General features: G+C 37.7%; 1 protein-coding gene across 1 annotated transcript in view; it reads left to right on the top strand.

The window, feature by feature from the left end:
- Positions 1–1522: 1522 nt before the first annotated feature.
- LOC104282366 (sodium leak channel non-selective protein-like) overlaps positions 1523–27696 on the top strand; it is a gene marked incomplete at its 3' end in the record, with an annotated part of 141683 nt that continues 115509 nt past the window's right edge. The window contains exons 1-5 of the mRNA XM_009880458.1: positions 1523–1630; positions 3944–4126; positions 23373–23456; positions 25054–25193; positions 26062–26190. Of these exons, the coding sequence (XP_009878760.1) occupies positions 1523–1630; positions 3944–4126; positions 23373–23456; positions 25054–25193; positions 26062–26190 (644 nt within the window). The remainder of the gene's footprint in view (positions 1631–3943; positions 4127–23372; positions 23457–25053; positions 25194–26061; positions 26191–27696) is intronic.

Raw genomic sequence — 27696 nt, 5'->3', positions numbered from 1 at the left:
AATAGGTTATGTTTGCCATAATAGCTAAAAGAAGAGACAGCCAATGATGTACAGAGGCATAGTGTATGGATATGAAGCAGCAGCCTGTGTGGTGAAAAGGCTAGCTGTGACCCAGCACGTGGGTACTTCTGCCGCCCTGAGCCCACTGGTTCCTTCAGCTAATCGAGGATGGTGTCTCTTGCATTCATGGTGCAGTCATCGCTGTGATACTTGTGCCTGTAATTACCAGGGCTTGTAGTGACAGGAGAAGGGGGCAACAGTTTTAAACTGAAAGATTTAGGTTGGACATAAGGAAGAAATTCTCTACGATGAGGGTGGTGAGGTACTGGAACAGGCTGCCCAGAGAAGTTGAGGATGCCCCATCACTGAAAATGTTCAAGGTCAGGTTGGACGGGGCTTTGAGCAACTTGTTCTAGTGAAAGATGTCCCTGCCCACGACGTGGGGATTGGATTAGAGGTTCTTTAAAGGTCCCTTCCAGTCCATTCTATGATTCTATTTTATACTAGCTTTGACAAACTTTTCAAAAGTTTAGTGTCACCTACAAACCACGCTTGATCCAGACTAAAGGTACAGAACAAGGTTCCAAGATCTAGCTTTCTCCTTCTCCTTCACTTTCCTGAAAAAAAGTCCCTAAGGGATTGTATTTCCTGAATGATAGCTCTTGTGCCAGTGCTGCGCCCTCAACTGGGCAGACTGTTCCTCCTTAGGAGAGCGTATCTTCTTCATGTTTTTGGGATCTGTGTCTGCGGGAAAGGCAATAGTAACATCTAGCCCACCTTTCTGCTCTCATGGTGTGTCCACTAGTTGCGACTCACATTGCTGAGCATGTAGAAGGCTCAATCTGTGCCACCCACACAGGAATGTCCAGGCTCAGCATGACCTTGTGGAAATGACACCTTTTCCTCAGCGTTCCCATGTGCCAACACAAACCCCAGAGACAGCCAGCTGTCTGGCTCTTGGATAGATAATTGCTAACATAAAAAAAAAAGTTAGAAAAATACATGTTAATAGTAGTATATAATAAAAAGGCTTTTCTGATTTCAGTAAAGAACATTAACATCTGTTGGCTGCTTAACATTGCCTGTTTGCCTTTGGCTTGTTGGGCTTTGTCTTAGCCTAGTGTAATAAATGGAAATGTCACTATTAAATTAAATGGCTCCCGGTCAAATCCATCCAATGATTACTCTGGGTTTAAGTTCACAGCAATAGCATTCTTTGCATATTGGTACAATTTTTCTGCCTGTGTTGCTAAGTTTCTGGTAATTGTTTGCATTGCATACCTTTATGTAAATTTTTGTAAACTAACAAGAGTCATGTCAGTGATTTATATAGGCAAAGCTTTTTAATAAAATGAAGATCCTGTTAATCAGTAAGTACAAAAGCAGTTTGCATGAAAACAAAACGCTTTAGGATATCTATAAAACTGTTCAAAATGCATTATAAAATGGTTTTAGTGAATTGATGTCTTTTTTTCTCCCCAAGGAGGTTTCATGATTATGTACAACAGAAGTTAACTTCAGGATGCTAAAAAGGAAACAAAGTTCAAGGGTGGAAGCCCAGCCAGTTACAGATTTCGGTCCTGATGAATCTTTGTCAGACAATGCAGATATTCTGTGGATTAACAAACCAGTAGGTATTTCTTTCTGTAGTTACTAATTTAAAGTTAAATGTAGCTTGTATTGTTGAAATATGAATTCCACATTCTGAAATAGATATTTGTCAGAAACAAGTATTGAGCTACAGTTGATAATCTACTAGTTCATTTTTTGCAAAAAGTCCGAAACTAAATAAAAAGGTTTCTTTTGGTTTTTGCAGACTGATGGGGATGATCAAGCAGTGTTTGCCAACCAGTTAATCTACTGATTGTTTTTTAAACAGCCATCCTTTCAATGTCTCTGGTTCCTAATGTGTTTATTGAAATAAGAAGTTCATAAAATGACTTTTTGAAAAGGATGTCAAAAGGAGCGTTGCTAAAGTGGTAGCCAGCAGTCAGCTAACATAAAAAAAAAAGTTCTCCTTTTGACTTTCCAATCTCTCCTTTTACATCATTTATTAATATAAAAGTGTATTTTGACTGGTTATTTTGAAGTACAGCTCACATTTTTCTAGTATCATTTGAACTACAACCTGCCCTAAGCAATAATAGACAGGTGTAAAAGTGTCTGGCAACTTGAAACTGGGGAAAGCTTCTTTGGGAATGGAGTTATTAATAGAATGTGCACTATTAAGAAAATGCCTTTACCATGTAAATATGGTTACTATGATTAAACTGTTTATTCAGCAGTCAATGTGCATCCGAGATTTCTATATGTTGAATGATACGTACTTTTGCAGAGAAGGCATTTTCGCTTTTCTCTTAAAGTAGTGTATAAATTTTTACCTTCTAAAAGTCAAATATTCTGAAATAATACATGTTGTTAGCATTACATTCATTTAATGGAACTGCCATCTGATTTGGGGTATGGATGCTAGATCCCTTCATCTTTGCTGTTGAGTTTTAACACCTAAATCATTTACAAGACAAAACCTGTATATTAATTCATGCTAAATAATCTTAAATAGAATTTTCGAATTGACTGCTGTAATAAGCTCAAAATGTCATTGCAGAAATATGTATTGGGTTATGACTGGGTTATTTATTATTTATTTATGTTTTTCAGCACACAGTACATGGCTTTTTGATGAAATAATTTTTTTCTTATCATGCTGATGGACTAGTTTTATATTGCTTAGCATGTATAATATCAACATTTTACTGGGGCAGACAAGTTTTTTATATCAGTCACACTTTAATATTTATGTTAAATTTTTCATTTGAAACAAAGTTTAAAACGAAGTGGGTATTAAAGGTACATAAATGATTGTTCATCACTTGCCTTCCACTTCCAAATTATTAATTTGGGCTCAGAGTATGCAAATGATAGAGCTATTCAATTCAGGTCAAATATCATTACACTTAGGTGGGCATGCAGTGAGTATTAAATTAGGTGAGTGTTCTTAAGTCTTCTTGATATCAAAAGGTCTGAGCTGGTGTAAATGAGTGTAGAATTTTTCCTCAGATGAAAAATCACTATAAGTACACTTCCTTAAGTGTTTTTTGTTTGGATTTTTTTTTTTCTTGCTGAAGCGTCTTATATTCTTCTTCTTGTTTTGATAGATAGAGCCTTAGCAACTCTGATTCATTACACTTGTCTGGCTTAAAGATGTTTCAATGGTGTTTTGATTTAAAAGAAAAAAATCCAACCTTAAACCCTTGTGTTGATACATTCTGCTTTTTTGTTAGACCTCCTGCTGTGACTGGCACTGAATATCAGCCTTAATGATTATGAGACTGAGACCTAAGTAGTCAGAGGAAGGACCTGGTCTCTTATAGCAACAAAAGTTGTTTGAAACAAAAGTGAATCCTGGTATTAAGAAGCAGCTTTCTGTGACATGGTCTCTTTTACATTTATTCTTTTCATAAATGGAAGGATGCTTTTAATCCTCATGCCTCTTAGGTAATTTTTGGAATTGTAACCTGATTTAAAAATCAGTTCATCTAAATGTGGAACTAAAATTTTCCACAGATATTTTCATTTAATGTATTCACCCAATTTATAACATCAACTAATTCCACATATTGTCTGCACATAAATGCGACAAGTTGCCATTTGAAAAGAAACGGGATTACAAAAGCTGCAAAGTAGAAATGATAGAATCCTAACTCTGTTTCCTGTCTCTTAATTCTTAGTTTCTGAATTACGCAATCTCCCAAATTAACTAATAAAATTATATCTGTGTATATATGCCCATATATGTGTGTGTGTGTAAATAAAAATAAAATCAGGAGTGCTTATTTTTGGATGAAGCTAAATATTTGAACTTTTTTTGAACATCAATGCAATCTCCTATTGTCCTGTTTATTTGTTTGTTTTGTTTTGGTGGTGTTTTTTTTTTTTGCAGTGGGTACACTCTTTACTACGAATCTGTGCCATCATCAGTGTTATTTCTGTTTGTATGAACACTCCAAAGACCTTTGAGCATTATCCTCCTCTCCAATATGTGACATTTGCTCTTGATACTCTGTTGATGTTTCTTTACACTGCAGAGATGATAGCAAAAATGCATATCCGTGGGATAGTTAAGGTAAGCATTTAAACAGTATTCGACATGTGCTTAAGAAAATAATCTGGATATATGCTGGTGACATTTGATCTTTTTTTTTTTAATTTCTCAGCTCTTTTTGCTATGATTGTTTTTAACTGCAGGCAATACCGTGGTATATAAACTGAAAAGGCAGATTGACACAGATGCAGCTTTACTGCACATTTAATCCCCCCCCCAATATAATACCAACATTCATAATAATGGTATCCTGCTAAGAAATAAGTAGTTTCATTGTATTAATATAAAGAATGAAAGGAAAAACAAGCTACATATACATTAGCAAGAATATTTTGTAAATGTCTAGAGATCCATATATGGATTTAGAACTTTGATTTTTATTTCAGAAGATTGGATGTGTTGTTGTGTGGTTACTTTATTTAAATAAGAACATGTCTTGCTGTGAGCTAAATGAGAAAGTTACCTTGCTTTACTGAATTTTTTCCTTAATGTAATGCATGTTGGTAAACAAATACTTCTGTTATATATTTACTGTTGTTGCTGCACTAATTTGTATAAGTAGATAGGATATTGGAGAATGTAAAACTGGAAAATTTTTTGGTAATCATTATTTTGTAGCATTATTTTACTGATAGTTTCCAGTCTTCTACAAAATGATACAAATTCAGTTTACATATACAACAATCCATCTGCAGACCTTATTGATGGTACAACTATGTCACTGTTGCACAGAATAGATAATCCGTGTGTTATCCTTCCCTTTCACTCCTGAAAGATCTAGTGACTCCAGAGCCATCTGAGGTTGTATTTAGCTCTTCACTTCGTTCTGAGTTTGCAGATAGCATTTTTTGTTTGCTGCCAAACTAAGCTATTATGTTATCGTACTTCATGAATATTAATAGTAAGAGTTAAAGTCTCATCAATATTAACACTAAGAAAATTACTGAAGATGATTCTGAGAAAATATTCATGGGTTGTGTAAGGCTAGAGTAATCCTTTGTGAAGTGCTATTTCTGGCCACTACCTATATTTTCTTATTCAGAGACATCTGTTAAGCATGTGAAGATGAGGACATAGGGTCATGAATGGGGACCAGCATGCACATTTGAACAGCATGGGAGTAACAAGTTACTATTGCAACCAGTACAGACTTTGCAATGTAATGAGCACATAGATGCAGAGAGAGGGAGGGGTGGCCAACAGTGTGACTTTTGTACAAAGCTTGATTTCTCAGCCTTTGTGTATGGAAATACCAACTTCACTCACAGTCGACACCTGGGGGCTATGAATAATACGTTCCTGCATAATCTAAACATCTTTCACTGTGCTGTTTAAATTTGTGGGTTTGTGGATATAGAATAGCATAGTGTAGCATAGCATAGCATAGCATAGCATAGCATAGAATAGAGTAGAATAGTTGGAAGGGACCTACATTGGTCATCTAGTCCAACTGCCTGACCACTTCAGGGCCGACCAAAAAGTTAAAGCATGTTGTTAAGGGCATTGTCCAAATGCCTCCTTAACACTGACAGGCTTGGGGCATCGACCACCTCTCTAGGATGCCTGTTCCAGTGTCTGACCACCCTCTCGGTAAAGAAATGCTTCCTAATGTCCAGTCTAAATTTCCCCTGGCGCAGCTTTGAACCATTCCATGTGTCCTCATACTGGGTACCAGGGAGAAGAGATCAGCACATTCCTCTCCACTTCCCCTCCTCAGGAAGCTGTAGAGAGTGATGAGGTCGCCCCTCAGCATCCTTTTCTCCAACCTAGACAAAGGCAGTGTCCTTAGCCACTCTTCATATATGAACCTATCTTTGAGCATCATATGATGAACTTACCTTTGAAGCGTGTCTGATGAGTCTCTCCACACAGAATGAATAGCTCTCTGGAGTTGGTTCCATTGCCTTAAATCACGTTATGTATGTATAGATGACAACACAGATTATTTCATTTGCACACTGACATTTTAGTCTTCATTTAAATACGGTAGAATAGACATAACCACTGTTACGCAAAGCTAGATTGTTTAAGTAGAAAATGGCTGTATTTATTGTTATTTTAACAACTGAGCATTTGCTTACAGCTTCATGGCTTGTAGCATTCATCAGTGAATACAGTTACACTGAAGTGCTTTCATTGGCACTCTTCATAGAGTCATAGAATAACTTAGATTGGAAGGGACCTCCCGAGGTCATCTAGTCTGACCTGCTGCCCAAAGCAGGTCCAGTTAGATGAAGTTGCCCATGGCTTGGGTTGTCCAGGTGAATCTCAGACTCCTCCAAGGATAGATTCCACAAGCTCTCTAGGTAGCCTGTTCCAGTGCTTGACCAACCTCGTCCAAAATTTTTTTTTCCTTAAAGTTTAATCAGAATTTTCTATTCTCCAACTTGTGCCCTGTCTTACCACTATGCACTTCCAAGAAGAGTTTGTCTCCATCTTCACTGTATCCTCCAATGAGGCAGTTGTAGACAGCAACAAGGTCTCCCCTTTGCCTTCTTTTCTGGCTGAACAGACCCATGTCTCTCACTCTGCCCGCCTATGTCATGTGCTCCGCCTTCTGACCTTTTTGGCAGCCCTCTACACGGTCCATTATGTCTATGTAGTCTCTGTACTACTGGGGAGCCCAGAACTGCACTCATTTCAAAATTAGGCTTTAGGATGTGGTCTCACAACTGCTGAATAAAGGGGAAGGATGGCTTCACTGAACCTGGTGCCTCCACATTACTCGTGAATAAGAGAAAACTGTAGGAAAAGGGTATGGGCTTGTGTCACGTATAGCGACTTTCATAAAACAATGTCAGAACTGGATTAGCATGTTTTTCATCTGTTAAATCAGCTGTTAAATATGTTATAAAATTGTTTCTTTGAATGCTAAATAATGAATAATCCTTTTTTAGTCAACTGTTTGACTTACTCTTTGGATTCTAAGGAAAATATTAGTCAAGTATTATAACTCTGCCAGGAACATAGTGATCCACAGACTTCCAAAGATAGTGGCAATCAAAGTAAAATAAGGCATGGTTTAGAAACCTATTAGCATTTATTAAAGATGTTTGTATATGAAACATCTTTATATAAAGAAATTTGTTCTTGAACTGTAGTCCTAATTTGAGTTCATTCAAGACTTTTAGTGATCAGTAAATGTATTGCCATATGGTTCTGTTGAACTTTACCATAAATCAGTACTTCTGTAAAAGGCCTCAGGGGTTGACACGCTAATAAACTTTTGAACCATGATTAATGCAAAATTTTAGTCCAGAGAGAAATCTAATTTATGGAGAAGGTGGGCACCATCCACTTAAGTCCCAATTAATACCAACGTAAGTATAGCTGAGCTAAAAAGATTTTGAAAATGTTAAGTCATGTCTAATTAACACCTTCTGAGGACAAATGAGAAATTTGCTTCCTTTGGTTCCCAGGGGTTTTTAGAAGAGGAAGGCAGTTTCTGAAAATCCCAGGCTTTTGTCTGTAAGTTTCCCTTCTGCCTGTGTAAACTCAGTGACAAAATAAAGTGATGCATCCATCCAAGTATTTTGTTACCCCAGAAGGAAAGTTAAACTGAAATGTTGCTGTGACATTGTGCCTTTTACTGCTTACGTTTCCTTCTGAAGTGATTGCTGCTATGATAGTAAAATCTGTTCAAAATCTGGGCCGTCTATGCCTTGTGAGTGTTGTTCGTTGCTTGTTCCACTTGCAAAGACAATCGATACAGAGGACTCTCTGAATTACAAGGGCACTGCTCATATTGATACCCACCACCTACAAAGAAAATAGATGCTGGCTTGTTTTGGCAAGGAGCACAAAATACAAATATTAAAGAAACCAGAAGATGACAGTATAGGACATATCTACTACAGGGTCGTAGGTCCTTTTGTTTTCAAAACAGTATATTGATATTCCTTATTGCTATCATACACTGTTTGCTTCTAATAGGTGTTATGATAGATTGACTCCTCTGGAAGAATTGAAATGAGTATAAATGTGCAGTCTAATGGATTGTATTCAGTATATAGGCACTACCTGGGAAGAAAGTACTGAAAGGCTTGTGATATGATGGTCGTATTACTGGTTTTTGTATTGCAGGCTATTGTTACTTGTCATGAACAAGTGAACTAATGCTAATAATATGTCTGTCTTTACCTTGAAACTCATCTCTGAAAAATTAAATGCAGGCTATAATTTCTTACTGATTGAGGTTTTTTAAAATACAAAATTCTAGGACAGTCTGCCTAACCTTGGCTGGCCGCATTATATAAAATGTTTGTACAGTACAGTAAGACGACTTGTAATGGTTTGTTAAGTTTTATATGAGATAGAGAATTAAACCAAGTCAGTTCGTTTCTTACAACATATTTTTATGCTTGTATTTTAAATTGTCTCCTCAATTGAACAATGATGGTGTGTGCTAGAGCTCACTGTGTAATGATAGAGTAGCTTAGGAAAATACTGTGTACACAGTATTAAATCTATTTCAAATAGGTGAAGTCAGTAGATATTTAACAACACTGACTAGAGAATGACTTTCATGGATACTACCTGGTCACAACTTGATGACACTAAAAGGTAGGTGTTATTTATTTCATCAAGCAAGTTATTCAACTAGTTATAAGAGAAACAGTCGTGGCTTACTATTTTGATTTACGTTTAACCTATTAAGTTTTTATGAGCAAATAATTTCAAATATGGATTTCAGTCATGAAAATATGCTGCAATAAGTACAGCAATATTTTAATGTTATTTTTAAAAAAGTATTGCACTCCTAGATATGTAGGTTTTCATAGTTATGTATTTTTTCTGCGACCTTTCTATGTAGCTCACACATTTTAATGATTTCAAAGCATTGCAAATTCTGTTCTGCAGAGTAGCACATGAATTAATGGATGATGTGACTTAGGCACGTCAATATTTTTGTAGGAATAGCTTATGAAGCATGTTAGCAGATGTCTACAAAATTTTGTTACATATGCATCCTAAAAAGACCTAATGTTTTAGACATTAAAAATTCTGATCTCTTTAAATGTAATTGAAAGAAATTAAAAAGACTAATGGTAAATTTCATGGACTTTCTACACATTAAAAAAGCTGTGAAGGGTGTAAAATAAAAAAGGCCATTTTAATAAAACGATGAATGAGGTTCTTTTAACGTTACCACATAGATATTATTTCTTTGTCTTAGACCTAGAAACATTATATATAAAGTACAGCTCTGCTTCAGGGGTGATTGAAGGTAAGAATAAAGGCCAGGAGACCTCTTGACTTTGACTTGTTAGAACATCAAAACATAGTATGTGGGGAAAGGCTATGTGGTGACACAAATTTTCCATGAGATTTAACGACACCAGGATAGTGTGGATTTTAGGAATAAGAGTGTTTTATTTTAATTGAATGAAATCAAATGTCTATTTTTAAATATTGTTGACAATAGAGCACAAACAATAACCATCACTGTCATGGACTTAGAAGTCTCCCAATCCAAATGTAACGTCCAACAATAATTCAGGGGTGTTGCAAGATATTACTTAATTTAATTTTATTTTTGATTCTCTCATGTAAGATGGAAATGCATTAACTTATATCATCTTCATGGTGTAATGTTTTCCCCAGCTATACTTCAGTACGTCTGTTCAGCAGCTAGAGGTTGAATCATAGTATCCTGAAACACAAAGCCCCACTGGTACCAGGATGGCTGATTAATGCAATGTAGTATCAGTGATTTAGCAAAAGTCAGGGATCTCTTTTATGTTGGTAGAATGAACAGTGATGGGTTTGTTAGCAACTAACCTCTCACAGAATACATTTACTTCTTTGGCAATCACTTTTTTATGCTCTAAGTAATATTTTATTAGGCCAAAATACCTAGAGTATGAAGATTTGCACACATAGGCAAAGTCTAGGTAAGCAACTAACCCCTGATTCATTGGATTCATTAAACTGTAACGTCCACATTTAGCTGAAATGATCTTGATTTTACTGCCTGCTACTGGTGAGTTATATTTCTATAAAGAATCTAAAAGATTAAAATTGTGTGCAACCATAATATACTACTTTGGTTTTATGAATGAAATTTCAGCCTTCTAAGAAATAGTCAATTTTGGCCAGCACAGTACCACACCACATAACGATGTATAAAATGTAATAAATTTAGTGCAAATCACTGAATTCAATTTGACATTGGTGTTTTTATGATCTCTTCAGTTCAGAATTCCACTTTCTTCAATTGATCCTAGATTTGTTTGCATGATCTTTATTTACCAGAATGTAAATAGAGTTCAGTGACTCTTTGGTTCTGATTTCTTTCATGTCTCAGGCTCCTTGGAGCAGAAAGATCTCTGCTATAATCAGCTGCATCAAGGAAGTACTAAGTCTTAAATGAAAGAAGATCAATCTCCTTCACTGTATCTTGAATAAGATTTAAATTGGTCTCCCAATTACATGCAGTTTGTGTCTACTGCGTAACTTCCTGATTGATTGGCAGGCTCCTGAGAGCACCATGAATTAACTAATGTTTGCGTCTGTTGAAATAGTTAATGAGTCAACTTGTAACCTAACTGACAAGACTCGCAGTCCCTCAGAATCAAAGCTCACATTTACGTGCCCACTCATATGTCACTTTTGAACATGACTGTATGTGCTTGACATAGGTCTGTTCATTGATTCAAGGAAAGTTTCCAAAATGATCTCCTCATTGAAAAAAGGAGGTGGGGTGGAGTTAGAGAAATGAAAGATAACTCTCAAGCCTAAAACGTGGTATTAGATGAGCAGACGACTTCTGAAAGAAAGCAGGGAGCCTAACCTGTGACGGGAGAACTTTCTGTGTCTTTTAATCACTGTGATGCAAAAATTATTTTCTGCTTTCTATTGATGTGTCTTCTGAAGGTCATCTCACATGGGTATGAGCAAGGTAAGGATACCTTACCTTAAAGGTACCTTATCTTTATTAGAAGTTTTTACTTTCAGCTTTTGTATTAGGAGATGGAATAAGGAGATAGAGGAATATTACAGGTAAATTGCTTGCATTAGACACAATTGCACTGTTGGCATTATAGAAAATAAAATAACCAAAGAGGAAAATGTGCCAAAATCTGAGAAACTTTCAGGGAACTGTGTCTGTGATAGGAAAGAATTCACATCCACAACAACAAAAAGGAACCAAGTAACAGATGTCTCAGGTGAAAATTCAGCCTTTAGGGGATGAGAGATGAATAGATATTGTTTCACTCCATGGACACTGTGAGGATATGTGAAATTGTCTTCATTGTACTGCATCCTCATTGCGGCTTCTAATCACAGTCATGATGGTATTAGAAAACCTACATTGAAATCCTGTTGTGAAAAGGAGGCATGGTTTATCCTGTTCCTTTGTTAAAAGAGTAACACTGTAAAATAAAAAGTGTGAGAGTTCTCTCTCCAGTCTTTTAAAAAAGCCTAGTTGACACTTATTTTTGTATCATCATGCTGAAAATTAGAATTTTTTTATATAGCACAAGTAGTGCACTGAATTTAATAGAAATGTCTTTTCACTGTGCAGTTGTGACACGTCAGCTAACGAAGGAGATTATAGAAAGTCAGAAGTAATGGTCCTTGACATTTCCCCCATTGTTAAATCAATTACATTCACAGTAGAACTTTTTTACTAACGGAAGTAGTTGTGAGTGGATTTGTCAGACTTTATTTCAGTAGCACTGAGCGCTATTCACTGACTTCAGTACTCCTGCAAGGGGCTACAGTGAACGGTTGCACCGTGAGCTTTCAGCACTCTCTCGGTGAGTTCGTGCAGGAACTGAAACACAGCTTAATCTTCTACCGACGCAGTCACAGATAGATGGGAGCCGTTTTCTTTGCTTCTGTCCCATACTAAAGGCCAGGTAGCTGAAATCAGTGCCTTTCATTCATCGGGTGTTCCCAGGCAGTATTGGCTGCGCGCGGAGAACACATTTTCCTCGTCGTTTTTCTGATAGGTGCTTTGGTTGTTGTACTTGCTGTCTGTCTGCTCAAGAGGAGAGTGAAGACGGAGCAGGTTGAAGCCTTACCTGAGCCATGTGGGCTTAACTCTGTACATGCAGTTCTCTGTCAATATAAGGAACTTTCCACCTATAGTGCAGGCAATATCAGGTGGAGACAGGCTTTTCATGCTGTAATGAAATACTCTGGTTGCCGTGATAACCTGGAGTCTGCAGCGGTTTCCAGTGGCAGCCGATGTCCGTTTGCATATTCTGACGCTTTTTTATCTTTGCTCGCACGAAATTGATTTTTGGGCTTAAAATGGAAACACGTTTAGTAGGATCCATCAGCGCTAATTTGAGGGCCTGCGATTGTCTGTAATTAGTTGTTTGTGTCTAAAGTAGTCTCTTCCAAAAGGTAATTTCTTTGTCTTGTTTTTCTCCATTGACTAAAAGGGAAGCTTGAAGTACCTAGGCTGGATGGTAACACCTGGCCTTTAGGTATCTCACGTGAGCAATTACTCTGGCTCGTTACTTACAGATTTTTTGTCAGTGGACTGTGGGCACTACAGAAAGTACACAGACAGCTTCTTCTTTATGCCAGCTTCTTCTTTAACACTTATGGCATTGACTCATTTATGCTTAAATTAGTTTCTTCCATAATCATCCGAATTCAGAAGTTTGTCTCGAGTTAAGGATTATAGAGCTGTTGTTTAGTGTACCTTATTACAAGTATCTGTTTTGCCTTCTTTTCAATACTTCTAATAGTAAACATTCCACCTTCAGCTAACAGGAACAGAGAAATTACAAAATTAGTTTAATCCTTATAAATCATGGAAATATTAAGTGAATTATGGTGAAACACTGTCAGCTGGCTCACCAGCTTTTAGTAACTTTGTCAGAGGAGTTTCTGTTGCTTTACAGACTGGAAACAGAAGATGGAAATTCTGAAATGATATGCTGTATAGCCCATGGCATATGAGTTAAGGATCAGGAATTTATGTTGTTTTCAAAGGTCAGGTAGTAAAACAATATGTGGCTCCTGTCATCCCATGGCTGCATGCTCTGATGCGCTCGTGATGCCTGGTGGTGAAAGCTCAGTCTCGGGGATGCGCAAGTCACAAACAGGAGCAAGAACCTCGACCTGGAGGGCAGAGGCATAACCAGTGGAATCAGTGGCAAAGATGAGAAGATTATGAGATGCTTTGATTAAACAGAGTGTAATTATGTGGAGGGAAAAAATAGAAAGGGAAAACTACTTACCTGTGGTAGTAAAAAGCTCACAGAGCAAACATGAAAAAAGACCCAGTTTATTTAAGATTTGAGTTTCCCCTTTGACTCTACTTCGTGAGATTATAAAGTGAAAATTATTTGTCCTTATGAAAAATTATTTTACATATCTGTATTAAAAAATTAGAATTCTGTACTATGTATAATGCTGTTGGAAACCTAGATGTGTAGCACAGATGCTGTGCTATTCTGTTGGGAAAAAGTATATTATTCCAAATGGGCTTAAAATTTACTTTAAAAAATACTGGAGTATTTTGATGTTGGCAGCTGTGATTGATAGCTTTAAATATTATTTCATAGCAAACAGTATTGATACCCATTATTTGAATAAGACATTCAGTCTACAAAAGTTGATTCTTCTGTCTCACCATTTTCTTGCGTTTGTCTGTGGCTGTTTTGCTAAGCACGTATGTCCATCGCAAGGACATCTGTTCCCAGCCTTCTGGGATCATGTTGCCAGTGAAACGCTCCGATGCTGTTTCCAGTCACAGGAAATTAAAAAAAATTACAACTGATTATCATGAGGAAAACAAATACGAAGTTGCCTGCAGCATGCTGCGAGTTGGGTGTTACTGCCTGTGGGCCAGGGAAGGTTAGAGACCATGGCACTGGAATATACGCACCTGTTTCTATGGTTACTTGTGCCTGGTTTTGTTGGAGTGTTTATTACAGGAAAGTAATGACTCATATTACACAGTGGGGCTTTTTGCACTATTTTTGCATTAGAGTATTAAAAAATCAAAGGCATTTTAAATTACTTAGTGAACTTACATAGTTCATACATTTCTAAAATAAAAATGGTAATTTCTTCTAACCAGTCAATGGGTCATAGAAATTTTTGGTGAGAAGGTATTTTTGGGCACGGATCGAAGTATTTGTCCATATAATACTTAGTGACTTACCATGGTGATCAAAATTTAACTTGAAACTTGCATAAAAAAAAATATGCCACATACTGACTTTCATAATGTATTTAGAAATTGCTCTTTCAATATACAGACCAATTAGATGGCCAAAACTTTTCTTTTCAGTAGTGTTAATTTTCTTCCCTTTCTAGTAGCACTTTGAAGGATTACTTTACTGTTTTTCTTCATGAAAGCAGCTGTTACTGAGGAATATTTTTAATGTATCACTTCTTGTCAGGGTAAAATGACACATATACTGGGATGGCAGTGAAATCAACGTATTGGATAACATGTTATGCATTCAGGTAGAAAGAGAGAGAACTTTATCCCTAATGTGCCTTTCTGTGTTGAAACTTGCATTTTCAGGGAGGTCTGCTGTAATTAAACAATCTCTTTTTATTTTATTCTATGCCCATGTTGTCTTCTCCCTTAATTTGAGAGAATAAAACAAGACATCAAGATGAAAAAAACTTAATGACATCCAAATCCCTGTGGAAGGGAATAGGAACATTTCTGTGCAGCTGTATTTTCATGAAAATGACGAAATTTGTGTGGGATTTTTAAGGCAGTAAGCTGAATATAAAATTTCATTTCAGTGTGTTGTGTTCTCCACCGCTAATATAAATATTGCTTTCTTACAGCTATACTAAGATTGTTATTTCAATAAGCTTTTCCTGGTCTCTGTAGTATAAAATGGATTCTCCAGCTTTTAATAATGCTAATTACAAAATAATAAAATCCTCTTTCTGAAAAGTCCTTCCATCTTATCTCTTCAACTTTTATCATTGTGGCTTTTTTTTCTGTTGAAGGAGAGCTGTGAATGATGATCGTAAATGTGAGTTTTGTCATGTTAGATGAGACTGTTTGCCTAGAAAATCACCCTATTCAATCTCCAGGCAATATTTGATGCTTCGGAGTGAAAGCTTTTGCCTTGAAACATTCAGATCCAAATCCGCCCATTGCATCCACCGTGAACATTAGAGCTAGGGGAGGGCAGAATACTGCTGGATAAAACACAGCAGGATTTAACACACATCACCTTCTCAAGGCTGCAGAGTATTTCCAAGCATGAGCAGCTGTCCACACATGGGGAACTAGATGTAGAACTGGAGTCTACCCCAAGGAACTGGCATCTTGAGGAGATTGTCTTAGATGTACACAACCAGAGAAAAGTCTTGGTTGGAAGGGACATGTGGAGGTGGTCTGGACCAACCTCTTGCTCAAAGTAGAGCCTTAATTTGGTTACCTGGGGTCCTATAAAGCTGAGTCTTGAATATTTCCAGCAAGGGAGATGCTAGCACTTCTCTGGACAACATGTTTCAATGTTTAATTGTTCTCACAGTGAAGATTTTATTCCTATGCAATTCCTGGAAACAGTGAGTGCTGTTCCAGGTAGGGGGATCCTATTAAATCCTCCTCCTGATCAGCCATTTTTAGATTTACTGAACCTTTAAGACATCCAGGGGAGCCGAGTGAGCTGGTAAGGCAATACTGATGGCACTGAATATGGTTGGCTAATGAGCAGATGGAGAGGGAAATGAAATTCAGGCTTTCAGCACAGTAACCCATAAAATCTCTCTGCAGGGCACATTGGCACCCGGCTGCAGCAGTAGAGTGGTGTATCAAGAAAGCAGCAATGTAATACACCAGCGAAGGTCCCCACATGTTCTGTTGCCATACCTGCTGTTGGGTATTGATAAGAAGGTGTTAGCATCTGTCCTCTATTGACTATGTATGAAGGCTGTGCCTGGCAGCTCTGAATAGTGGACAATCTCAATTACTTGTCACTCAGCTGAACTGAGATGCTCTACAGTGGTTTTGCTGATACGGGAGGTGTTGAGGTATTCCTTTCCATGGTTTTGTGGAAATGGTTATTCCCCTTGACACTTTTTATACTTGAGGGAGTGTTGTATATTTTCACGTTTGTTTCTGTTTTGTTTTTAAATATTCTTTAACAGCTTTGGTTTAAAACACCTTTTTTTAACTCCTCGCAAATCTCCCTTATTTTACAGCAAACAGTGTTATATGATTTTTAGCAAGTAAAATAGTCCTTGCCTGTTTGAAAGTCTTGATTCTTACTTCACAGCCAGGATTGTTTCCTCCTCTCATAACTTCCCTAAAATGGTTACTTTTTGTTCACGAAAGAAGTCACCGAATCAAGTGACATGAGATTGCATTTTTTTATTCTTTCTTTGAACAGACAAATAAGAATTCTGTTGTTTATTATTTACAGGCTTTTTGGTGTGGTTTCTTTTTAATTTCTGTTAGAAACGACAAATATTATACTTTAAAAACCTCTCATTGCAATGTGAAAAGCGAAACACTGTTTGGTGAAGTCAGTTACATAAATTAACAAAAACTTGGTGTGCCTTAAAAATATATTTCGGAGTGTTCTTTAATGAATGAAATAGCCTTACGTCTTCATTTGTAATTCCTAAAATAATCTGAAAATCTCAACAAGTTTGTTTAAAAATCTGTTTTTCTTAATTACTGCAAATGATGAAGAGGTGTTTCCGTAGTGGTTAGAGGTTTTTCGTAGTGATAGATTGGAACTGTGTGTTTTGTGTCTGTAACATGCATGGAATCACCTTCTAATCCAAAGGACCAGCAAGAGCTGTGTTTCATTTTTTTAATTATAAATAGACTAACTTTGTGTTGTGTGCTGTAACATTAAGTGATTTTTCCAGCATTTTTCTAGCATAGACTACAAGATTACTATAAATATTACATTACCTGTTATGAGAAAAATAAATTATGCAGTATGTAATGTGTTACTTGGAAGCATCTGATGGTGGAGCAGTTCAGTACAGTACATGAGTAGTTACAAATTGAACTTGTTTAACTCAGTGATGATAAAGTGATATTACACCCACTGTAACCGTTTAGAGTTAAGCTTCACACAGCAATTCTAGTTCCATTGGCTGTTACAAATCAATTGCTGTTATGTGAATATATTTTAGATAATTTCTTTCGCTGTGAATGAAGACACTTGATGAGAAAAAGAAGACATACAGAAATGAGAAGCTCTTGTGTCCTGTGTATGTCATGTCATTGTCTGTTCGGTCCCGTGTGTGTCCTCTCCCCCGTGTTTCTTTTTTTTTTTTTTTTTTTTCCAAATACAGACTTCTAAAAGAAAAAATATGTTGGTTCATTTTGAAGTGGTACTGTCACTTGTAGACGGCTAACTTGGAGGTGACCACCCATTTTAGAATATGCCAGTTTAGCTTTGGTTATTAACATGGTCTTATCTGCGCAATCCACAATTTCCTTTGTTTCCTGCATGGATCATCATTTTACAGTTACAGAAGTACTTTGCATTAGAAAGATGGCTTATATATAATTTGCTGGTTGTTGCATAAAAAAAAATGCTTCAGGTTGAATTTTTTTATGTCACACAGAGTAGAAGATGGACTTTAAGTGGGCGGTGTAGCTGAGAGTCATCTGTCTGAGGTCCCGCTTCAGTCGGTCCCAAGGGCAGCTGAGGAGTTAGTTGCAAAGCTCTGAAGAAGGAAGAAGGGGGCTAATGTTGGACACATGAGCACATTTGAGAACTAGTTTTATTTTGGGAGGACAGAAGAGGAGAATTGAGAACGGAAGTCAGAGGCAGCTTTTCTTGATTAGGCTTTATCTCTTCATTCTTGTTTCTCTGTGAGGGAGGAGGGAGAGGTTAGACAAGATGCTCCCTTGAGCTGTGATTTCGTTTTCTGTCCCACTCCCACCTCGGTGCCCTGTGGTGTTTGTGTGGAGTAGGGGAATGGGGGAGGGTGGGTGAGTCTTGTTTCCCTAATTCAGCTGTGCTCTCTCTTCTAGCTTACTTTTTTTGCATTATAATGAGCAAAGCAGAGTGGGGGAAAATTATACTCCCAAATTCCAATTCTCTCTATTCGTTCCATTTCCTCCTGTGTATTTGTGCTGCTCCTAAAATGCCAGTAAATGTCAGCCTCCATCCCTTAATGCTTATTTGTAGTGATACACAAAGTAGCCCACGGGGCGATGTGAAGAATTTGCTAGAGTTGTTGATGTGCTTTATTTACCGCCACCACATGCAGGATCCAGTCACCTTGACTGAATAGCGAAGTAGCTGGTTTTTACTGAGCTTGCTGGTCTCTGTGCATTTGTGCTATCTTTTCAGCTATCCTATTTGTCAGAGACTGTGAGGAAAAGCGGGAGACTAAGGTTCTCCTAATGACAGACCCAAGACTACAGGATTCCTTTCCAGAACAGATGATAAATCTGATTACTCAGAGCAAATGTCATATCACTTCTTTTATTTAGCTTTCCCGCAGAGGCAGCTGGAAAGAGGCAGGAGGGAAGGATTCAGAGAACATGTTGTAGCAGGGATGAGAGAGAAAAAGAAATTCCTGAAGGCAAGTAGGGAGGCAGAGGAGGCTTTTCACTTGCAGGGATTTGCTGTTCATCCTGAGGTGTTCCCGAGATGTTAAGAGATAAGCAGCGCAGAACTGACCTTGGAGGTGGCTATGCTATCATCTGGCTAAGCTGTCTGCCTTACCAATGAGGTACTGAAATTGCTTAACAAAATTAGCAGACATAATCAATCTTCTAGCAGCTTGCTTTATGCAATCGGATGTTGATTTCATAGAGTATTTTGTTTTCAGCAAGGTTGATAATAGAATAAACTTCTAGTAAAAATTACAGCCTGGGTAGTCTTCCCTTCTGGTCTAAGTTAAACTGTAATGGCTCTCAGCGAGTGACTCCCTCAGGTCTTACTACTTCTGTCTGTGGTTCTGTTTGTGTTTTGCATTGGCTCACATTTCCAATGAGTTAAGTGTTGTTAAATACGTTTTCTTCTGTGAACTTGTGTAACAACTGTTTAGGGCACCTAATACTGTCAATTGGTGTTTTATCTTTAATGTGCTGGTTATAATTGAGAAAATATATCTTCTGTCATCTTGGTGCTGCTATTGGGGTATTAGTATTGCACGTGAAAATAAAACATGAAGAAATGAGCTAATACATTGTACTCAGTTAATGTAATGGTGCTAAAATTAGGCACAAACTGGTGAAATAAGGAGAATGGGGGGAGAAGGGAGAATTACTTGTTGGTCCTGTCTTTGAATAGGTAAAGAAACACTAAGATCTTATGCTGAACTTGAGGTATTATTCCTTAGTTATGGCAACATTGCCATAGAAAATTAAGTTAAATTGTTTTAGGGCAGAGAATATTTTAATTACAGACTGTTGTCTGTTCTTCTGGGATGTCAAATTTAAGATTAATTCAGATTAGCATCTCTAAGAGAGAGGCAGACTTTTGATCCATGCCACATGTGTGGTTTACCAGGAAAGTAATTTCCATGGTTGTGTACTAGCCTAACGGTGATGCTGACCTGTCGTAAATAAATACTGAGGGAAAAGATGTAAGCATATTAGGAGAAACTGTTTGGGGAGACAAGGAAGGGTAATACAGAATAATGAATATGCCTCCAACAAAGGAAAGATTGATCTGTCTAACAGCTAAGCCGTATTGCTGCTTTGGACTTCAAATGTTTTACATATCTTAAAATCCTTAGTCTTTAATAGCTCTTAGCTAGTCCACTGAGTTCGAGCAGCACCCCTTAGTTTGCCTGGGAGAGGCATTAAGTGAGAGCATGGTTTACTGCGCAAAAGCCTTCCAAAGGCTGTCGCACGCCTGCGGTCATGGGCTGCGTGAGTGGACTGGCATCCACTGCTCTGTCAGAAGCAGATGATTTTGTTGTCTAGATAGACTGTAAGTCATGTTGCTGAAGTAGCTTTCAGGACTTGCTGTGCACCTTGAAGACTTCACTGTCCGCTGTAAGCAGTAGGGAGTCAGACACTTTAATGACTTTAAGAGTTTTGGATTAGTCTCAGCAAGAGGCTTCTAGGGTACAGTACTAATTCTTCATCTTTTGCAAATGTTTAGACCACATTTCAAAGACTTACAAACCAGAATGTAAATGGACTGGGATAGTACATTCACAAGAAAATTCTAAAAAAAATCTCATCAATGATTCTCAAATTTCAGCAGACATGATGAAAAAAGGGTGAGGGATTAAAACATTGCAATAATTCAGCAATTTTAGGTAAGATGTAACGACATGTATTTAAATTTCGCCTATCTGTGTTCCTTTCCAAGTCGAAGAACAGGCTGCCATTCACTGTGAGTGTGGAATTTCAGCCCAAGGCTTTTTTAAATGTGAACGAAACTCAGTCCTCGTTGCTATTAATATGTGAGTGCTAGCCCGTGTTTAGTCAGAATTAAATTTTTCATGGAAGCAGCACTAGTAGTCAATATCAAGCTTCATACTAAGAAGTATATTCTGATTTTTGCATTAAGCAGGTCCTGCCTTAAATGTGCTTCCAACGCCAAATAACATCCCACATGCGAATACACAGTATAAATGCATTAAAGATTCCCCACCGTGTCCACTGCCAGCCAAATGACAAACATGAAAAGGATTTAGCCAAAGCCTCCCTCCGTGCAGAGCGGAAAGGGCCAAAACCTCCCCCAGGATGAGTAGTTTCTACAGAAGTAATTCAGGTGCCCTAAGTTTCTGTGGGTGATCCACTGAAAGCCTCCCTGACAGGGAGGATGTAGCGGGGGAAGCTGGCCTGACGTGACAATGAGAGAAGTGAGGTGGTGGAGCCGCCTGAATGGGGAGTAGACTGGAAAGGGTCACGACATCTTCCTTTGTAAGGAGAAAACAGCAGAGCTGCTTCAATCATGCCACACATATTGTGGAGAGAAAAAGCATTTTCTAAAAAAAGATTTGGCTTTTAGTGAGTACTCCACGTGTTATTCAAAGGAGAATGAATAAAGCACGAGTTCATGCTCAGATCTGTACAGCACAACTCAGGGAAAACTTCTTGCTTTAGACTAAGGGTGCTTAAGAGGAAAAAAGTAAGTTTCAAAGAGTTCTTCAGTGAGAGAAAGGCCAATCAGCATCTTTGTTCAGAGCCACAATTGAAGGACTCAAGTTGCATGTTGATACAAATCTCACCAGAGATTTGTTCACTAAGGGGGAGCCGGGTGAGAGGTGAGACTGGTAAGAGATTTAGGGTGTTGGTAGCTAATCTCCACAGAGGAATAACATGTATTTGCTTCGCAGCAGAGTTTGTTCAACCTTGAGTGAAGAGTTTCTGATTAGCTCAGACTTTACTTAGGGAACTAAGTCTACTTTCTTCAGGAAGGACAGGTTAGAATTACGGAGCAAAAGTTCCTGTCCTGTCGTTTCCCTGATTTGCAGTCTTCCTCCTCTTAATTATTGGCTTGAGGAGAACTTTAACATCCTTACATGTTAGGATATCATCTGTCTGAAAATAGTGTTGAAGTTTTCTGTCCTTTATTTCTGATTTGAAAATCACTTGCTGTATTTTCCTTATGTCCTTAGTGTGTTCACTTCTGCTCTGAAGAATTCTTGCAACTGAAATAAAACTTTATTGAAAAAAATATATTTTGTCTCTATTTACACAATATATCTTGCTGTCACTTACTGCAAGGACTGATAAATCATTTTTAGTATAGTGTGTGTCATTGAAAATATTAGATTAAAACAAAACATCTCATCTGTGCTTTTAGAATCAATGAAAATGATGATACATTTGAAAACAAGTACAGGTTGACTGAAATAACTCTCACTGAGATAAGAAACAATGTATATCAAGCCAGGAATCACATAACAGGCCAAAGTCCAGTAATGTCTTCAAGATTCTTGAGACCTGACAATTTTTCCCCGGTCATACCTGTGAGAAGTGGATGTTAAAAACACTTTAATTTGTATCTGGAAGAACACTGAAGAGAGAAATGGAACCAGATAACTATAAGGCAGGGGAGGGTATGTTCAATCTGTTAGGAGAAGCCTCTTTTGGAAAGGTGTGTTTATGTGCCTAGAGATAGACTGCCAATGCCTCTGCATATGTTTTTACTGCTACACACTGTGAAACTGGGATATCCGCTTTCCTCAGGTCTAGTCTTGTCTAGTCTGCCTTTCGACAAGCTGCATCTGTCTATATGCATTTCGTCCCCAACTTCCTCTACGCTCCATGTGGTGCACAAAACTATCTAACTCTTAGCCATAATATACCTAATAAATGCAGATTTTTTTTTCAGCTCTGTGGTGGAAGTAAAGTGTGAGGCATTAGCAGCTCACCAAAGAAGTGTTTCTATAGCTTGCGGTGAAGGGCCTGTGTTGCAAGTCATCGTGAGACATAGGGATATCTAAGCACGCGAACTGGAGCAGTGGTTGAGAATAGTGTAGTATGGAGGAAACTGAGCTTGGATGCAGTCTTCTCCATGTTGCCTTTAAGCAGCGATCTCTGGGTTGGACTATAAACCAAACCCGTGCTCAGGCGCTGTTTTAGAGGGCTGGTTGAAGGAGTCCAAAGCGGAGCCAGAGAACAGGTAGGAGGGCAGATGGGTCGTCAAGGATCCGGTGCTCAGTTTTCTTCCCTGAGTTTCTTTTATATAGTAGTGCAAAGGTATGCTCTGAATCCTCGTGCTAGGCAATTAGTGGAGTCCCAAATTATTAATGAAGTCTAAAGAATGAGTTGTCATTTTGAGATGGTAAAGAGTTGCTCAGGAAACGTCCAAAAACCTTGAAGCCGTACACTGTGATGAGATGGTGGTTATTGTCTAGAGTTTTGGAAATGGCAAGATTTTTCTAGAGCATGAAAAATGATTGAAAACTTACACAAAAAAAAAATGCAAAATGGTACTGATTTAATTGAAGCTGTTGAACATTATTGAAGTAATTTAATGGCACAATACGAAACTGCTGATATTTTACATTTACATTCCTGTGCAAGTATTTTGTAATGGGCAACACTGTGCAAAAGTGAGGCCAATGTTAATTTTTTGTGTGTTTTTTGATTTGCGTCAAAGTGTAAGTAATACGTCTCTTTATAAGTTCTTTTTGACACGAGCTGAGAAGTACCACACAAGAACGAAGCTACCATTTATTCACCCAGAAGCTGTGTTTATATGTTTCCAGCATATTCGAGCCCAGATACTAGGCTTTTGGAGTCTTTCAAGAGTGGCGTTTTGAAAGTAGTACAGAGAAGAATTTTCCTTCTTCCAAGAACTTTTATTTATGGTATTTTTAAAGCCTGACAGTATAATTTATATTTTTAAAGCCTGAGCTTTTTTCTCTTTTGTAGGGTGATAGCTCCTATGTAAAGGATCGTTGGTGTGTGTTTGATGGATTCATGGTCTTCTGTCTATGGGTGTCACTGGTTTTACAGGTAATTATTTCACTTATCTTTTTAAGTGAATAGTTCCTTAATTGGGACAAATACATGGCACAGCCAAGTAGTTACAAATTGTGGAAGTCTAGCTGTACGTGGGTCAAATTGTTTCTAAAAAGCTGTGCTGAATTCAATAGCTCCCTAATTGCACATTGCAGCGTATCTACATCAGTAGTAGAACTTACCTTGTTTGGTTTTTCTGTTGAGAAGTTATACATTAATCTGAAGCTTCTTATCATAAACCCTCTGCATAGTCAAAAGGAGAGAGAGGGATCTTCACAGGGCCATTTTTCTCTTACTCCATATGACAGCTGTGCTCAGTTCCTTCCGTTGAGTCTAGTAGGATGCCATGGTGAGTAGCTTTGGCAGCTAAAGGGAGAATGATTCCAATGGCAGATGTTTGCCATGCTGTAGGTGTATTGATATGGGGAGTAGGGGGGTTTCATGTAAGATGGTCCACACCTAACAAAACCTTTTCCAAAATTCAAGTTAAAGCACAAAGGAAAATATAATAATAAATACTTTTGGAAACAATTTGATAAATTTTCACAAAGAAGGGAACTTGGACACGTTGCAAAACAGCATAGAGTGTTAAGGTACTGGTCAAATTGTGTCCTGCAAACCAATCAGTCCTTAGCCATAGCTAGTTTTTGGGTAAGAACAGACTAACGACTGTGAGACTGGGCCTGCAACAGTATAAGGATGATAAAAGTTCTATAGTGATTGCTGTTAGGCATAACTTACCCACTTCTGACAAATTTAGGACGCGTTTTAATTTTTTGCTTTATACACAGGGGAAACTTTGGTACATCATGTACATAGAGTGAAGGTTGACCATTCCAGATATGCACCCGTAGATTACCCAGTTTATGCATTGCCAGATTTCCCCTCCATTTCCTTAGTACTTTGAGCAAATATTAAATTAAGCTCTTACTCTCAGGGAGTAAGAGACAAGCATTAAAACGGGACATTTTCACCCAGTCATTAAGCTAAATAGTCTTTATGGCATGCCTAACCTGTCAGTGTATTAAGGAAATGGTTCCCTGTTCTGTGGCTTGACTGAAATTTGTGTCGTAAAAGGAGGTGAGGAGAAGAACATGTACAGTTTTCTCATGCACTTAGAATTGAATGGAGAATTTATAAGTGTGTTGCAACTCATAAGGCGATCTGTGTATGTGTACTTTTCTATCATAATAAAAACCTTAATGGTGTGCAACATTAACAGATACTGATTTTCATATTTGGAAACGTAAATTATTCCCTTTAAATGAAGTTGTGGGAAACTTGCGGGGTAGGACTGGCATAGAAGCAGGTAGCTGACACAAGCCTGCACACTCTTCCTGAGTTGTTTGAGACAGAAGCATTATGAACATAGGCAGAGTATATTTTTGGAATTTCATTAGGATGACCTAGAAAAGGATTAAAGGATTTACTAAGACTTTCTTTTAAAAACATGGTTAAAATGAACCATAAAATAAACAAAGAGAATATTGAATATGATAATAAAAATCATGTATAGCTTTAAAAGTTCTGTAAATGAACACAGGAACAGGGCAGAGTCATCAAGAAAAGCTCCTGATTCTTTTGTTTGTAGGTGTTTGAAATTGCTGAAATAGTTGACCAGATGTCACCCTGGGGCATGTTACGGATTCCACGACCACTCATTATGATTCGAGCATTCCGGATATATTTTCGTTTTGAGCTGCCAAGAACGAGGATAACAAATATCTTGAAGTAAGTAAGTCTGTTTTCTGAGGAACAACAGAGGAAATTTCCATTTTGACTTAGAAGACTGACTGTGCAGCTCAGAGAATGACCCTTCATGCTTCAGGCGTTTTCTTCCTGCGTTTTAGTTCTGGCCAAAAAAAAAATCTTGCTTTTCTGTATTTAAGGAGTCATCAAGTTTCCTATAAAATTATCAAAGCTGTTGAAAATTTAAATAAGCTTTTTGCTAATAACTGTAGCCAGCAATTTTCAACCAATGGCAGTAAATTCTGTTCCATTAAGACGGGAACTTAATAATGAGCCGTGCCTCACCGCCCCCCGCAGCGGCGTGGCTTTTGCCGCGATGGGCATAGTAGGGTATTATTCATAACTAAAAATACATAAGCACATGCCCTAACCATTACATGTATGTGTGTATGCGTACTGGTATACGTACAGAGATGCATATGTGCAGGCAAACACACGTAAGTATGTTTGATACAGCATGTAATGGTAAAAGCCACGTAATGGTAATGTGAAAGACTTTTTTGGTCTTTATTTGGTATCAACGTTGCTTCATCATCATAGTTTGCCTGTTTAAATCTTTAGATATTTTAGATATTTTGCAAAAGCTGGATGTTATACATTTTGTTTGGGTTTGTTTTTGTTCCACCCTTTGTAGTTTACAGCTGGTTTAATTACCCTAACGTACAGCTTTAGAAAAAAAACATGGTTCCCTTTTCTATCTCTGCACAGAGTGAGAGATCAGTTTTAAGGACAAATTTTCTGCAGGATGAAATAGTACTTTCTCTGTGTGAGCACATTTTCTATTCTGGAGCTTTTCAGAGGAGGCTTCACGTTGCCTGTGCATTCAGTGTCATCTTTATCTTTTTCCCAGGCGTTCCGGAGAGCAAATCTGGAGCGTTTCAATTTTCCTTCTGTTCTTTCTCCTCCTGTACGGGATCCTGGGAGTGCAGATGTTTGGAACTTTTACATACCATTGTGTGACCGATGACACACAGCCAGGGTGAGTTAGCCTGTGCAGGCATGACATGGAGCTGTTCGTTCAGTGCAAGTGTACAATAGTAGTTAGCATCAGTGGATGTGAAATGGACTTAATAGTTTAAAAGTAGTCCACCAAAATACACTAAGATAAATTGGGGAAACAAAAAAGTTAGGAATGATGAAAAATGCAAATTTTAACTGTGACAGATTACAAATTATGGCATTGGGCTGCAGTCTGAGTTAGGGCGTGAGTGACTGTGTATGTGTGTGAGGGTGTGAGAGAGCAGGAGAGCAGAGGAGGCTTTAAGAGGAGCATTGCCACTTGCGGCTGATTTTGGTCACAGATGATTCATCAGCTTTCACTGTATTCTATCTTTTCCCAGAATGTCTGGGTGTGGGGCCAGACCTGAAGGCAGAACTAAAGGCAGAACTACCCCTAGAATCTCACATGCTTTCTGGATTAAGAGGTCACTGGGACCTGATGCTCAGATTTAAAGACCCTTTTTTACCCAGCCTTTGGAAAATACTTATGATTAATACTTTACACTGGTAATCGAGTACACATCATGTTTTTGATTCAGCACATACTTAAACACAAGTTTAACTTGACGTACAGTATAGCCTCTTGTCACCTGGATGGCTCATAAAATCACAGATAAGTATACACTTATGTGTCCTGTTGAATTGAGGGCTTGACTGTATGCTGGACCACCATTACGTCGTGAGATTCTATTATGTCTGTTTCATTGTTTTGTCCCTGTTTCTTTGGATAGGGAAGTGTTAGCTCTGGAGTTGTAGCCTTTGCTTTAGTCAAAATTGGATCCTTTTATTCCTGCATTGAATTTGACAGAACATAAAATAAACAGAGTAGACATTATAAGAAAGCAAAACACTGCTTAGTCTGCCACCGTGCTGAATTAAAAGTCTGATTATCGCAAAACTCTTGTGTTAAAGATTTTTCTAAACTATGGCCTATAAGCTATCAAATACAAAATGAGGTTATTAAGTGTCAGATACAAAAAAGGTTACAAAATTATTTAAGAATATGCTAGACATATGGGTTTTTGTTAAATGAAAAAATTGACTTTTGGATATTTTCATATATATTTAATCAGTACTATAGTAAAATATGGGGCTGATCTTCACCTAGACAGGAAATGAGATATTTCATTCTGACTTTTCCTCTTTTTTAAGAGAAAATCTTTATAGCACAGATTTTTTTACAGTTTCCTGTAGACATGGGGGAAAAAAATCTTTATGAAAAATTTGTTTGTGGTAATGAGAAGATTTGTGATTCTATGATTTCCTTATGTTTGGAAAAACAAGAAGTGGAATAGCCAACACAGGGAAAATCGGGCATCATACAATTGCTTGTGTCACTAAATACAGCTCTTCCCTGAAATCAGCAGAAAAAGATGAAGTGGGACATAATAATGTTTGCAATATGGAAAGTTAATTTTATAACTTTAACGTTGCCCATAAAATTTTTGTCTAATGTCTTCTACATGTGTAGGGTTGCTCTCTGAAT

This window comes from Charadrius vociferus, unplaced genomic scaffold (genome assembly GCF_000708025.1).
Source record: "Charadrius vociferus isolate BGI_N301 unplaced genomic scaffold, ASM70802v2 scaffold180, whole genome shotgun sequence".
In the NCBI taxonomy this organism is placed as follows: domain Eukaryota; kingdom Metazoa; phylum Chordata; class Aves; order Charadriiformes; family Charadriidae; genus Charadrius; species Charadrius vociferus.
Note: the sequence above shows the minus strand (reverse complement) of the source record. Positions and strands in the feature narration are given on the sequence as shown.